The sequence below is a fragment of the Nilaparvata lugens genome, chromosome 4 (assembly GCF_014356525.2).
Source record: "Nilaparvata lugens isolate BPH chromosome 4, ASM1435652v1, whole genome shotgun sequence".
In the NCBI taxonomy this organism is placed as follows: domain Eukaryota; kingdom Metazoa; phylum Arthropoda; class Insecta; order Hemiptera; family Delphacidae; genus Nilaparvata; species Nilaparvata lugens.
In genome coordinates, this window is record NC_052507.1 from 777,687 (window position 1) to 794,164 (window position 16,478).

General features: G+C 35.5%; 1 protein-coding gene across 1 annotated transcript in view; it reads left to right on the top strand.

The window, feature by feature from the left end:
- Positions 1-16,478, top strand: part of LOC111049128 — an 81,497-nt gene that overhangs the window by 24,115 nt on the left and 40,904 nt on the right. Inside the window, exon 4 of the mRNA XM_039425485.1 lies at positions 864-959. Coding sequence (XP_039281419.1) covers positions 864-959 — 96 coding nt within the window. The remainder of the gene's footprint in view (positions 1-863; positions 960-16,478) is intronic.

The following is a 16,478-nucleotide window of genomic DNA, read 5'->3' on the forward strand; positions in this document are numbered from 1 at the left end:
AATTCACCCAGATATTTTCATTTCTCTTATTCAAATCCCTTCATATATATTTTTTCCAATTCAAAATCTTACCTGAGGCTCCGCTTGTCCCTGCTCTATCATGTTCTATCATTTTAAAAAAAAAATTTTTTCCTTATCTATTTTTATTTATTTTTTTTTACTAGCATTAACTTTTCAAATTACTTCTATTTATATTTTAAGTAAATTTAATTTCTTTGTAGTTAGTTATCTAACTCATTCATTATTTATAAACCAAATATTAATATTTATTTTTTCTCCTCACAATTTAATTTATTACTTTATTTAATTTAGCAGCCTGATATATTTCAGGCTACCCAGAACTCACCCCTACACACAGACGAATAGTCTTGTGGGGGTATTCCTGTATCTATGTAAAGTGTGTTTAATTTCCTGTAATGTATATTTTTGAGGAATAAAGCTTATTTGATTTGATTTGATTCATTCATTTATCCATTTATTCATTTATTCATTAATTTTTTTCATTTATTCATTCATTCATTTATTTATTCATTTATTTATATCCATTTATATTTATTTATTAAATTATCTATTTATTTATTTATTCATTTATTTATTCATTTTTATCCATTTATCTATCTATTCATTTATCTATTTATTCATTTATTTATTTATTCATTTATTCATTTATTTATTCAATTTCTCAATATTATAACATCAAATTTTGACGATAAAAAACATAATTATATTATGAGAATGGAAATTTGGATGGAGGTCCCATACAAATGAATAAATTCATCTTTGTAGAAAATTCTATAATATCCTGCTTTTTTTCATTGATTGTATTAAAATATAATTTAATCCATTATTTATTTTAACCACAGCGGTTTACAACCTGATTGACACTAGAGGAAAAGGATATATAACAATCGATGATCTGCCAAAATTTTTCAAGTCTGAGCATGGCATCCAATTTAATGGTAAGTGCATGAGAATTGAATTGAATTGGATTGAATTTATTGCCAAAATTACAAATACATATTTGTACAATATTAATCACAAGAGTATACAATACAAATAGACATTGATTTTAACTTTAGTATAACAATATTATCAATGTAATATTTGGCACTGCCAACATAAGAAACCTTGTGTGTTGGCAGTTAGTTGTAGTTCACTTATTCTGCTTCAAGTACTTTATTTACAATTCAAATTTTATAATGTTAAAGAAATTATTACAGTAATTTACAAAAATCGCAAAAGCTTGGAAAAAAACAAACTTAAGAATACTGCATATTATATGATAAAGTGATATCCAATTAGTTATTGTGACGTCTTGTGGCCATCTTTCAAAAAGAGAAAATAAATACAATAAAACTAATCTCCTGCAAGATACGTGGGACAATTACATACCTGGTTCAAGAACCTGAAACTGAAATACCATCGTTCACAGTTTCTAGTAACAATGCTTGTTGGGTACAATACTATACTTCATACAACTATTTTGAAGAAAATATTCTGCTCAATCCAATATTCTATACTTTTAAGTAAATTACGTGAGATTTTGTTATCTATAAAATCGTTTGGAATCTTATTTATAATGTAGTTACAATAATATGTAAATTGGTGCCTGCATATGGTTAGCTTGATGAGTTCTGTGTTAAATCTATTGTTAGGACGTGTATTATGGGGTGAAATATGTGTAGCAAAATTCGATTTATTCTTATTGATATAGAGTATTATGTTTTTCATATAATTCTGTCTTATTGTCGGGACCTTAAATTCAAGAAAAATTTCCCTACTAGGATAGAGTCGAAATAACGGAATGGTTCGATTTCCTTGAAAAAGAGATCTTTACATCACATCATTGATCTTGAAAAAGAAAATTTGTTAGATTGTCTTACAATGAGTTTTAACGAATGACACCATTTTTTTTGAGTGCTGCTACTCTTGTCTATCATTCGACAAAGTAGATAGTGCTATTCTGTTCTAGCTCCGCAACGTTGACATATTATTTCTTATTAACAATTCAGAAATTCAATTAATATTTATTTAATCTCAATTCTGAAAGTTCATTTTTTAATGATTGAAAAATATTTTTTCAATGAATAAAATATAGGCTACTGGTAATTGATTATTTTTTCCAAGAAAAATAAACAGCTAATGATACATAAAATATTATACCGATAACAGCAGTCTTCCATAGAATCAGGACCTCCTAAATACTTTTAGGTTTTTAGGAGGTCCTGGTAGAAGACAGCCCGGCTCAGCCCAGCTTTGGTGTGAAACCCCACTCAGGGCCGGCTCCCGAGCTCGAGATTTAGCTTAGTTCTAGACTTTGAACAGCTGGAGTAATAAAATTGACTTTCCGAAACAGGGCAAAGTCACCATCCACGTTTTTATTGAATTTCAAAAAACTAGAAAATTGAACACAAAAAAAGCACACTAACACAACTTTCCTTGCTGTTATGAAAATTGATCACCTGACGTTAATGTTCTCACGCATCTACTAAACAAAGATCTGAGCCAGCTGGTGACAGGACAATAATGCTGGAGACACACGAGGTCTGCTATCTCTTCATAGTGAATTATTTGTTTATTATACTTATCTAGTCGAGTGGATTAGATGCTGGCTTTGTAATCCAAAGGCCCGGGTTCGAATCCCAGCCCGGGCAAGATATTTTTCTCGGGCCACTCCCGTGTTTCGGATGGACACGTTAAGCCGTCGGTCCCGGCTGCCTAAAAAGCAGTCGTTAGGTCATGTCAGAGGCCCTGAAATTGATCAGTTGCGACCTGAAAACTCTGACACCAGACCTGAGCCAGCCAGGTCACACGATATTATTATATATTATACTTACCAAATTGCAAATTTCCACACTTGAGCTTATTGTGTTTCATTCTCTTCAATGAACAAAGAATCAATAATGATGATCCATGCAATGAATGTTTATTGATTGAATCAACAGTTGCCAACAGTTTCCAATTGAATAATTACAATTTCTCAGATTCCGAGCTTATTTTCAATTTTAGGTGAAAATGTTACAAAACATTAATTGTAGAGATTTCCATGCTCAATTTTCACCACTTGATTTTTCTTGTTTAAATTGTATCTGAAGCCTGATATTTAAAAATCTAAAATCAAACTTTGCATAGATAGGGCGGAGCTCCTGAAATTTTTACAGATATGAGACTTGTTCATAGAGCTTATCAATGACTATTTTAGGTATGAATTTGATCAAAATTGTTGAAGCCGTTTTCGAGAAAATCGCGAAAACCCTGTCTTTGACAAAATTTTAGCCATTTTAGCCGCTTTAAAAGTTGGATGACACAAGTGTGCCAGAACCTGCCTTTATCTCAAGGTCATCCAGGCGCCCCAAGGTCATCCAGGTCACCCACCCTAACCTCAAAGTCATCCAGGCCAATCACCCTAACCTCAAGGTCATCCAGGTCAACCACCCTAACCTCAAGGTCATCCAGGTCAACCACCCTAACCTCAAGGTCATCCAGGTCAACAACCCTAACCTCAAGGTCATGCAGGTCAACCAACCCAACCTCAAGGTCATGCAGGTCAACCACCCTAACCTCAAGGTTATCCAGGTCAACCAACCCAACCTCAAGGTCATCCAGGTCAACCACCCTAACCTCAAGGTCATCCAGGTCAACCACCCTAACCCGAAGGTCATCAAAAAAAAAAAAAAATAAATAAAAAAAAAATTAAAAAAAATAGAAAAAAAAAATAATTTAAAAAAAAATTAAAAAAAAAAATTAAAAAAAAATTGAAAAAAAAATTAAAAAAAAAAAAAATAAAAATAAAAAAATAAAAAATGAAAAAAAAAAAAAAAAAAAAAAAATAAAAAAAAAATTAAAAAAAAAAATTAAAAAAAAAAATTAAAAAAAAAAAAAATAAAAATAAAAACAATTAAAATTGGGAATAAATGGGAAAAAGGGAAAAAAACTACTGATCTTGAACTGCCCGCCGTTCACCCCCGCCGGTCGCCCGGCCGCCACCGGTCACCCCACAGGTCGCCTGGCCACCGCCGGTCGGAAGAAGTATCATATTCTATATAATTTAAGTCTTTAAACATAAATCCTCTATGGTGTAGTGGTTAGCAAGTCAGCTTTCTGAGTTGGAGGTTCTATGCTCGAATCCAAGGCGGTAAAGGTAAGTATTAAAGGTCAGTATCAACAGAACCAGAGGATATATTTTTTGTATGTAGTGGGTAGACTGGCCCACCACTGCCAATCATCCCGCTGCCGGTCGTCCAGCCACCACTGATCGCCTGGCCGCCGCCGGTCGCCCCACCAGTCGCCCCACCGGTCGCCCCACCAGTCACCCACCACTGGTCGCCCAGCCGCCGCCGGTTGCCCGGCCGCCGCCGGTCGCCCCACCACCGGTCGCCCGGCCGCCGCCAGTTGTCGTCTGGCCGCCACCGGTCGCCCGGCCACCAGTCGCCCCGCCGGTTGCCTCACCAGTTGTCCGACCGCCACAAACAGTCGACCTGCTGCGGCTGGCAATTGTCCCGCCGGCTGAGCATGAGCATTCTGAGCGCAGTCAGTGGCACTCAGAATATACTTATAGCTAAACTATATCTAAGGAGATGGTAGGTAATAAGTAAACAGTTTGGAATACAATTAGCTATTTATCGATCAATTCAACTTCTATTTCATTGAAAAGTTTACTACAAGCAGGTATATCTCTGTTCCAAAATCCAAGTTGTTTATGATATTAAGTGTGCAGAAAAGTGATGTTTCCATGATGTTTCTCCTTGGTCCATGTCAAGCAGGTGATGTCCCAGGTAGTAGACTCCTTTTCCAGCACTAGTCCTTGGCAAGTCTTCTATGTTGTCTGATAGTCTTCGGATGATATTCAGTGATACCTCTAGAACACTGTTTCAGTTAGAGACAATACCCTGTCATTGATGTTGAATCACCTCACAACCTCTTTCCTTCAGGTAATTGATGCTCCTTCTAGTCAAAAGTATAGGCGTAGTAGTATTTCTCACCACTACATCATCCTCCTTTTCCTCTTCCTCTTCCTCCTCCTCCTCTTTCTCCTCCTCCTCTTCCTCCTCCTCCTCCTCCTCTTCCTCTTCCTCCTCTTCCTCTTCCATCTCTACCTCATTGTCCTCCTCCATATCAGTTTCCTCTTCCTCATCTTCTACATGATCCTCAACCATCTTCAGATCAAATGGGGAGATTGATGGTAAATTTGTCTCACCATAGTCGGCCCACTTTGAGAATAGGAGTACCATCTTCTCTATTGTTCTAGATACACAGTTGATCGACAAAATGTCTATTCTCCACAGATGATTCCAGCACAATGAATCTAATCTGCTATGTATCCAATATATATATCCATATTTGTATAGCATTATGATTTTGATTGTACCTCAATATAATGTCTAAGGTGTTGCTGTTCTCTGCTTTCTGAAGTAAAGACCTTTACCAACCTTTGATCTCTGCTGTCTCAAGTAAAGACCTGTACCAACCTTTGGTTTCTGATGTCTCAAGTAAAGACCTCGACCTCCTTTCATTGATTTTTTCTTCGATGGTTGAATCTTTTGTTTCTTCCCCTTCTCAACCACCCTGCTGACTTCCTTCAGTGATCTTTTCATACCTCCCCCAAATTTTGCCTTAGCCTTCATAATGTTGGTGACTGCTAGTGCTGCAGCTTTTTCCAACACCCCCACATCATCAGATCTCACTCTGTCCCAGGCTCTCTCTGCCAAGATGCTGTCTGCTACTGCTCTGCTTGCTGTATCACCACTCTTGGAATAGGCAATATCATGCTCCTTACAAGCCTGATCAAGTTTGTTGATTCCTGGATCACCTTGTGCTAATCGCTTCTGAAGTTTTGTTCCTGGTCCACAGTATTGATAGCCAGGGATATGAAGTTCAACTGGTAGAATGTCAATTGCCTTATTAACTATTGTACCAGCAGCTCCCTTGATAGCTGACAGAACACCTCTTCCTCTATAGATCTTCTGACTTTTCTCCTTACTAAAATCACGCCTTGGGGCAATAGATCCTCTCCCAGTCACTTGTCTCCCAGAATGTCTTTGACCACCATCTCTGCTATCATCCAAAAGGCGTTTGATTGTATTCTTATACTTAGCTTTGTTGTAGTTAACAATCTCACCTCTTGGATCATTGTTCTGTCTGTGCACATTGGTCCAGTTCAATATTTCTCCATAAGCCTGTCTGTCAGCAGATTCATATAGGTAAAAAATCACCTTACTTTACTTTCGGCGATGCAATTTCAGCGACCCCCACTCCTCCCCCTATCATGTGACCTTGGCTCCACCCATCACTGCTCTTAGCCTGGATGACGTCACATTGGATTACAACCTTCTCTGCTCACATTGCACAACATTATGCAACAATCTAGTATAGTTATGTTTGCACACTACCTACTGCACCTTGTGCACACCTACTGCACCTAGTGCACACCCACTGCACTAGTGTCGTACATGGTGGCTCGGAGTCCACTTAAAATTGTAGGGTCCATGCCCACTGCACCAATGTCTTCCATGGTGGCTCGGAGTCCACCTAAAATTATAAGGTCCAAGTATCCAATGTCATGGCTCATATGGCAAGATGGATCCACCTGTAAGGGGCTCTCCACCAATAAAAGCTATATGCTTATTATTATTATTGCAGTTATTGCATTACATATTAGGTTAGGCTAGGTTAGGTTAGGTTAGGACCCCCCAAGAGCCCCAAACTTAGGTGTGGATAGGATTGTTGGGATATATAATCAAAGTCAAATAAGTTACAATAATTTCTTTATTAATATTATAATGTTACATTTTCCACTATTTACAATACCTTAAATTAAATACAAAATACAACTCTTTCCTTATGTCTACTGGGATTATGCTTTAGAACATCTAGCTTAATTCTAATTTTATAATTCAAATCAATGTTAGAGCTCTCAAATTCCTCCTCTAACCAATAGTTAGACACATACAATTCTTCTAGGCTCTCAAACTGTAAAATATACCGTATCTTATTTCTATTGTACACCTCTTTTATTGCAATAATGACCAACTCTGTACCTTCTGGTAACTCTTCTAATCTTTTGCACTGTCCTATTTTTACTTTCCCTTTAATTTCCAGCATAGTAATGTTGTTGAATTGCTCCACTTCTGTCTGTGTGAATGGGGTGTCTTCCAAGTTTTTCCATACATCTGACAAAAATTTTAGATTTTGTATTTTTGGAAATGTGTTACCATTATAGCTTGTCATGCCATTGGTGGTAATTACACAAATAGTTTCTATCCTTGGTAGACAAATAATTTCTTTTTGATCATTATATGGGATTACAAAATAACCCACTTTCTTAAAGTCTTCTATTGCTTTGTATGCATTTAGAAAAACATTTTTGTGATACCCTTTTACAATGTACACATGTTTCGAGCCTTCCTTTTCTCCTAAAACACCTACATATGGAAATTTTCCCTTATTATTTACAGAAAATGCAGTCACATTATAAACCCCTCTAGGCTCAAAATTCCGCCAATGTTTTTTTTTTTTATTTATTTTTTTATTATATAAAAATTAGCACCTAGTCTGAGACTAATAAGCTATTTATTTTATCCTAATTTTGCTAAATAGACTTTTTCAAACCTCATCCTATGATTCAGTTTGTCTAGTTTTTGACTACAATTACTTAGTCTAGTTTGTATCCTATAAAATAGTTTCATACAATCAAGTTAGTAGGCCAATAATAATTTGTTTGGTTTGAAGGGATGAACATTTCACTATCACTAACACCAGCTTCAAGCCATCAATTCACAACACAAATTTCACTTCACTAACTCATGCGGTTTTGTTCTTTTGAGCCTCCTGACCAGATTATCAACATCAAGCAGCTGGATTGCCTCTATATTGTCGTGCTGGTGGAGTCTCTCTTCATGCTTGGCCGCAAAGTGCTCAATAACTTTCATGACTGTCTCCAATTGAAGGTTGCGGTGAAGATCAGCATTTCTGATGTACCAAGGAGCATCAACAATATTTCTTAGTACCTTATTTTGAAATCGTTGGATAATTTGTACATTGGATGGTTTAGTACAGCCCCAAAGTTGAATGCCATAAGTCCATACTGGTTTCAGTAGCTGTTTATATAGTGGAATTTTGTTGTATAAGGACAGCCTGGATCCTCTTCCCAGCAACCAATACATCTTTTTGAATTTAATTCCTAGTTCTTCCCTTTTCTTCTTGACGTGTGCTTTCCATTTGAGCTTGACATCTAGCGTCATACCCAAATATTTGGCAGTATTAGCAAGTGGAATGACTTTCTTATTTATATATACTGGAATATATTGAATTCTTTTATTAGTAAAATTCACATGTACAGACTTGGTATCAGTAGAGGGATATTAAGACTTTGAAGCCACTTTTTTGCTCCAAAACCCCCTCCCCCCTCTCACCCCTCGTCCATCCCGCCTCCCCTTCCCCCGCCTGTAGGGTGGGGGGTGTTCTAAAAATAGATTACTCCTTCCCCTTGCCCAGTGGAGGTGAGGGGGTTGGAAAGAGAGGAAGATATCTTTCTCTCTCTCTCTCTCTTTCTAACCCCTTCCCCTTGCCCAGTGGAGGTGAGGGGGTTGAAAAGAGATATCTCTCTCTCTCTCCCCTTCCCCTTGCCCAGATGAGGGAAAAAAAAATTTCCCTTTTTGGAGGAAAAATTCCATCTCTATACTGACAGATTAAAGTGAATCCATATTTCTACATCTAATGCTATACTGTCAAATTAAAGTGAATGCTAGATGAGGGAGAAAAATCTCTTTGAGAGGGAAAAATTCCCTTGGTGACAGATTAAAGTGAATCCATATTTCTAATGCTATACTGTCAAATTAAAGTGAATGCATATTTCTACATCTAATGCTATACTGACAGATTGAAGTGAATCCATATTGCTATACTGACAGATTGAAGTGAATTGAGAAATTCTCCCTCTCTCCCAGTATAGATGAGGGGGAATAATTTCCCTTTGAGGGGGAAAAAATTCTCTACTGACAAATTAAAGTGAATCCATATAACTCTATACTAGCGAATCCAGAGTGAGGTCAATGACTCTCTCTCTACATCTAATTGAATTGAGAAATTCTCTCTCTCTCACATCTAATGCTATAAATCTCTACAATGATCTAAGTTCTTTTACATTTTTTATCTGCAATATTTTACAAGCATTTCCAAAGTTCATCGGAATTTTTAACAACAGATAATGCTGAATCATTTGTACAATCATAATGTAGATGACCGCTGTCTAGAATATTGAGCAGTTCGAAAATCTCAGATAAAATCGAAAAGTGTACATTTTCTGTTTTTGTTAACTGTAAATCAACATCTTGACATCCTGTTGAAAATTTAATATTCTTTGCAATTGAATCAAATTCATTAAATGAAATTGACATCAAGAGACGAGTTAATTTTTTGAATTTTGAAAAACCATAACACTGCATCTCGCAGATGTTTGACATGTCTCGAATGAGGGGAATAGAGAAAGATATATTTCTTTTTCTAAATTGATGAGATGCACATGTTATAGGGGCTCGTGTCTGTATAAAAAAGATCACCCCACACGTCTTGTCAGGTCTAGCTCTAAGCAGCAACTAAACTAAAAATCGTGAATGGGATATTGGAATGAAAAATCATTTGAAGGCAGAAAACGTTTATTTACACATTTCGGCACAACTATTCATAATTTCATCTTCAATTCTAATTAGCTTATCTATACACAAATTATGAGGACGATAATAGCATAGATAGTCTCTTATATCATTTAAATTAACCGTGCTTAGAAAAATGTCTTTCAATTGTTTCACCAAACTATAATTTTCAGGAGTTGATTTCCTAATTGCACTTTCACACTCATCGTACCAATCAATACAGTTTTTTAACCTCACTTCCAATTCGTTGTCGGGAGCCAACCACTGTCTCAGATCCATGTTGTTGAGCGAATGAAGAAAACTAAGTATAGGCAGGAACTATTATAGAGTAATTAAGTGGTCTTTCTTCATTAATTGATGAGAGACAACATGTACGTGCTTTATGCAGTCTCAATGCATGCAGGCAATAAACACATTGTAGATCCTTTCCGTTGTAGAAGAATCCATAATGAGCAAAGTTTCTTTTCTGTGAATTCGTGTACATCGGAGCCATTTTCATACTTTGCATTCGATTGTTTTCGCACAAGAAATTATTTGTTTGATACATATTTTTAAACAACAAAGAATTATAATGTTGGGTAGAGAATAAAGCAGAGCGAGAATGTGGTCTATTTTTATGAATGTTACACGCAGCATAACACCATGAACTAGTGAAAAAGCTGAAAACAGGTTTTGGAAAATCCTCTGGTATACATTGAATGTTGCTATGCAATCTTCTTAAAAACTTTGCTTTCTCACTTCCTTTTGTGAAAATTCTCTCATAACCTGCAAGGTAATCACATATTAATGACTCACTGTATTCTAATTCTCCATCTTCCCATTTTATTTTATGATAGTGACGTTCTGACCATGTTACATCGTTATACAATTTTGCACTCAATTCTGTCTTTGCAAATGGTGATTTGAAATGTAACACAATATAATTATTAAACTGATCAATTATGGCAAGTTATTTCACAATAATTTGATTACAATCTTGTTTAAACCAGTGAAGATCAACCGTAGCAATTTTCGCACTCGCTTCCTTGTCCACTTCTTTATCTTTGGTGGGCTCCTCGAATCCTTCGTCTTTCTCTTCTCGTTTCTCCTCCTCCTCCACCTGCAGCGGCTTCGGTGTACTTGCTTCATAATAGAAACTATCAAGATCGCACTGAATACCAATAGAGCGAGTTTGTGGCTTGTCCAAAATATCAGAACACAAAGAATAGGACATGTTGTCTGTTCAAAGGTGAAACTGATAATGAACTAAATTGAGCAGAATGCACACCTTATATAGCCGGCGTGCTCTATCAATAAAATTACTGAACTTCTTTCACCATGCTCGTGAGAGGTGTGTACTCCATCACACGATCGCTAATTAAAACGCAATACGTGGAAGTATTTGCAGGTACTGCACTATTAAATTCCATTTCAATACGAACATCTGTCGATGATTTCAAATGACTTGGTTGGTGTGAACAATCTACAACAATCAGCGGTGTTGATTCACAAAACATTTTAAAGTCAATTTCTGTTCCGAGTTCGCTATTGATTGAATGATTATAATACGAGGGCGCGAAATCCAGGAACATGCGGTATAATACCTCCTTCTTACCTAGCAGATTTTCATATGGATAATACTCGCTGTTCAAATATACTTTAACATTGTAAATACCACAGCTATCGAAATTAGCTATTGATTTTTTAATTTTATTCTTACGATCAGTTTGAAATGCAATTATAACGTATTCTGGACTATCAAAACTCGATGTGGTACGAACTGCCCAAGAATGGTTAAGTGAAATTTGCAAATTTGGTAATTCACAAATTTCCCAATGCCGGAAACCTAATTTCAGTGGAGTGTCAGCATCAAGCAGTCTCAAAAATTTCAGTCTTACATGATCTTCTAAAGTTATGTAGGGCATTCTCCATTGTAGTTTTGTAATTTTCACACTAACGCTTGTTCCACTTGTAGACTCAACACAATTTAGATCTGTCAGTGACCTCAATAAGACGAGTTCCTGTTTAAAATTTAAAATTATTCTTTGAAAATCTTCAAAAAACGGCAGGATTAATTTCAGCGGTACACAGAAAGTGAATTTATTATCTGTTAGCTCATATCCTGCTCTGTCAAAACCAGCCAAGTGATATGTGTTTTTATTGAGAGTATTCTTCACTAGAATAGCTTCAATTGTGGATGTTAATCCAATCAATCTTGATTTAGAAATTTGCTGACCTGCTAATTCATATCGTATTTCGTCAAAAAGGTTGCCGATTACGTTACTGCTTAATTTATAGTCTGCTGCAACTGGTGCATCGGTCGGCTCTGTTCCCGGTTTTGTACAGTTAACTGTTCCCTCAATCAATATGAATGATTTACGAGGTAAAGTATAGACATCTAAAGAATTTATGCCAATACATGCCTCGTCAGAGTTTTTTATTTCCTGTCCCGAATAAACTGTATGAGTGTGAAATTGGAATTTAGTAATATCATTATAAAACTGAAGGTCTGTCTCCACATCCAGAATTTCACTAATTGCTGCCGCTCCTCCTGACATTTCGCCAATCAACTATAAAACCCAACTTTTCTAATATTCTCGCACTTTTAGCCGACAAAGCACGTTTGTTTTTAGGTGTTGACGCTATCGCATTCCTTTCTCTAATGACTTGATTGTGCATGCACGTATTCGAATGTGGGTTGAAAATAAGATAACCCATTACTTTTCACGTATGTGCAACCTAATTGTAATTGTATCCCCACGGAAATCAATAAACGATCCGTTCTGGTCCGTTACCTTTACATTAATAGTTTGAATTCGATGCGTATTCAAAGGTACATAAATAATCGGTGATGGTACTTCGTTTATTAAATAACCGCTAGGAACCTTTGGTAAAAATTCGTAGATTATATGTTTTTGTTTTCCCTCAGAGTAACTGCCGCAAGCTAAATTACACTCAACTACAATACTGTCAACGCTTGTTATGTTAACCAAATGTTTGGAATAATGCCATTTATTTGCCTGCAAAACAACATTATCAAAACCAAGTATCTTAGCAATCGAATCAGAACGTGTTAAATCAATGGGTTTATCAGAATGGATTTCAATCTTCATAGTATTTGCGTTTGCACGTATAATAAGTTTATTCTTCTTCCCATCAATATTCAATTTATTCTTTAAAGATTTTATAATATCCTCAACTTCATATGCACCCGTATCCAACTCGATTAATCTATCACCATATTTGAAGCTGGAATTTGTTCCTTTGTTAATGTTTGCAATACTATTGTAACTAGAAAAATTAATCAATCCAATTTCCCATTCACGATTTTTATCCAATTCTATAATTTCTTGTAAATGTTCATAGAGGTTACTCGTGTTAGATCGTAATGTAATAACTACCACCTTGTGTGTTCACCACAAACACTTAATTACAACTGATTTGCAAGAAACAATAATGTAAGATGACTACAAAAATCGCTATTTAATGGTTGCATATGCTCCACATTATAAAATATATTTACTCCATTTTCTTTTTTCCAATATTTGTCCAATTCGTATGGAGGTTGTAAATTTCCAATTGGATCAAAATACCAAACATTAGAGCCAACTTTCTTATATGCTACCCAATGTGTCCCATCCTCGCTTTCCCTTGCTAAATTCACAATGGCATTCTCGTTTTTTAGAATTTTTTTGGGTAATGTATCTAGCATATATATCCCTCTTAGCTGAATCTGTAATAATTTCGACCAATCAATCAAATCATAATTACTCAATTCTCCTTCAATATTCATACCTTCTTCTTCTTTGTCTTCTTCCTACTCTTCTTTGTTGTTCTACGTTTCTTAACTCGAGGGAATAAACTCACTCCATATGATTATGGGGGTAGGGGTGGAACTCTCCCCCCACTAGTTATTTAAGGAAAAGGCTTCAAAAAATACCCTTTTCCTGCAATATGCTTTTTCAACTGAGCTATAGCTTTGCGTCTAATATCGTTACTATAACTTCTCCTCTCATTCTTCTTCTTCTTCTTCTTTCTCAAAGACCCACCAAACCCCGCTTTAGCTTTCATGACGTTTGTAACAAGATAGCTAAGTGCTTTCTCGGCAAGGGGTGTTTGAGGATTTTTGAAAATGTCCCATGCAGCGTTTGCTAGAGCTCTGTCAGCTACTGCTCGAGTTTTATTATCGCTATTTTGAGTATAGGCTATATCATGTATCTTGCAAGCTCTATCTAATGAATTTATACCTTGATCACCCCTCTTTAACCTTTCATTAACCTTTGTGCCCGGTCCGCAATTCTCGTATCCTGGAATATGATATTCTTCTCCCAGGTTATCAATTACCTTATTTAAAATAGTTGATGTCACATTACCTGCCAAACCTGACACACCTTTAAAAACTCTTGCCGCTGAACTCAAGATTCCTTTACCCCGTTTCCTCGAACTCTGCTTTTTTCTCCTACATACCATTTTTCATCACCTTTCAACTCAATGGTTGAACATTAACTGAGGTTAATTAATCAATACATCAACTTGAATTGAATTGAATTGGTTTAATTTTCAATCGAGTTGGAAATGGATTCACACGCTATTGCTATGTGCTTATAACATTGCTTGAATGATAAGAATATTATTTCAAATCTGAAAGGTGAATGCGATTTGAAAAGGGGGGAAATGATGCTGGCATTGCATGCCCACCCACATCTGTAGGAACACGTGCTAATGTAGGAGGGAGTGAGCGAGAAGCCAGCACCACTTGCCTGTACGGCTGAGTGTGTGTGTGTGTGTGTGTGTGTGTGTGTGTGTGTGTGTGTGTGTGTGTGTGTGTGTGTGTGTGTAGCGGAAAAGACTACTGAGCATGCTCGCAACAAACTATAAAAGACTCAGTCACCTTATTTAAATATCATTCACAACAGAGCAGGTGAAGCAGCATTTCTTCTTCTGTGTGTTTCTACTATTCATTACGAACTTATCAACAACAACAACAACAACAACAACAACAGGTAAGAATTGAAAACAATTTTTATAGAAACAATATTACATTTTATTTTATCTATTCACACATACATCTATACAATTCGTAACACATAGGTCGACGAATTGTATACAGATATAAAAATTGTTATTGCTCAACAATTTTTATATCGGACCAATTTGGCGACCTATGTGTTACCAGCATCAAAAAATTTTTACACTTGAGATTAAATTGGTGTATTTTCTCTGAGCTAATGCAGTAAGCGAATCTTTGCGGTAAATACACCTCACTCGTAGATTTGCTTCCTACATTGGTAATTTTTAAAATTACTTGTCGTCCGTGAATATTTGTCTGTTCCCTTGCACCAACTATGGGGTAGGGAGTGCGCTCCTTTAACTCCCTCAGCGGGATCCATGGTTTGGGCGTTGGTGCATTTACAATTGATACGAACTCCATCTCGTCCTCCTCCTCCTCCTCCTCCTCCTCCTCCTCCTCCTCCCTTCGTCGCACCTCCTTCATCAGCGGCACGAGTGAGGAGTGCTCGTGCATTACAGCTCGTTTCTGTTGAAAAATATTTGATTAGTGTCTTATTTGTTTCAGATCATACTACAGATCAAGATCTCTACATCAGATTATCATCGAATTGTCATCATCATCGAATTCTCTGCATAAAGTGAGTAATATCAGTTATTGAAATAACATTGTTGCATGATCGAGTACTTTAAACAATAATTTCTAATCAGTTCAAATAATATTCCCTTTGCATTCTAATCAGTTCAAGGAAATATTGCTAACATTGTTGCATAATCGATTACTTTAAACAATAATTTCTAAGCAGTTCAAATAATATTCCCTTTACATTCTAATCGCTTCAAGGAAATATTGCTAACATTGTTGCATAATCGATTACTTTAAACAATAATTTCTAATCAGTTCAAATAATATTCCCTTTGCATTCTAATCAGTTCAAGGAAATATTGCTAACATTGTTGCATAATCGATTACTTTAAACAATGTTTTTTCATAATACCATTTCTAATCACTTCAAATAATATTGGTAACATTTATGCATGATCGATTACTTTAAACAATAATATCTCATAATACCATTTCTAATCAGTTCAAGGAAATATTGCTAACATTGTTACATGATTGATTAGTTTAAACAATAATTTCTAAGCAGTTCAAATAATATTTCCTTTGCATTCTAATCATTTCAAATAATATTTCCTTAGCATCAATTTCTATTCGGTTCAAATAATATTTCCTTTGCATTCCAAGCAGTTCAAATAATATTGGTAACATTTATGCATGATCGAATACTTTGAACAATAATATCTCATAATACCATTTCTAATCAGTTCAAGGAAATATTGCTAACATTGTTACATGATCGATTAGTTTAAACAATAATTTCTAAGCAGTTCAAATAATATTTCCTTTGCATTCTAATCATTTCAAATAATATTTCCTTAGCATCAATTTCTATTCGGTTCAAATAATATTTCCTTTGCATTCCAAGCAGTTCAAATAATATTGGTAACATTTATGCATGACCGAATACTTTAAACAATAATTTCTAATCAGTTCAAATAATATTGGTAACATTTATGCATGATTGATTAATTTAAACAATAATTTCTAATCAGTTCAAACAATATTTCCTTTATATTCTAATCACTTCAAATAATATTGGTAACATTTATGCATGATCGATTACTTTAAACAATAATATCTCATAATACCATTTCTAAGCAGTTCAAATAATATTTACTTGCATTCTAATCAGTTCAAATAATATTCATATCAAATAATATTCGTATCAAATAATCAAAGACTCGTATGTGCACAGATTTTTTTTTTTAACAATCAAT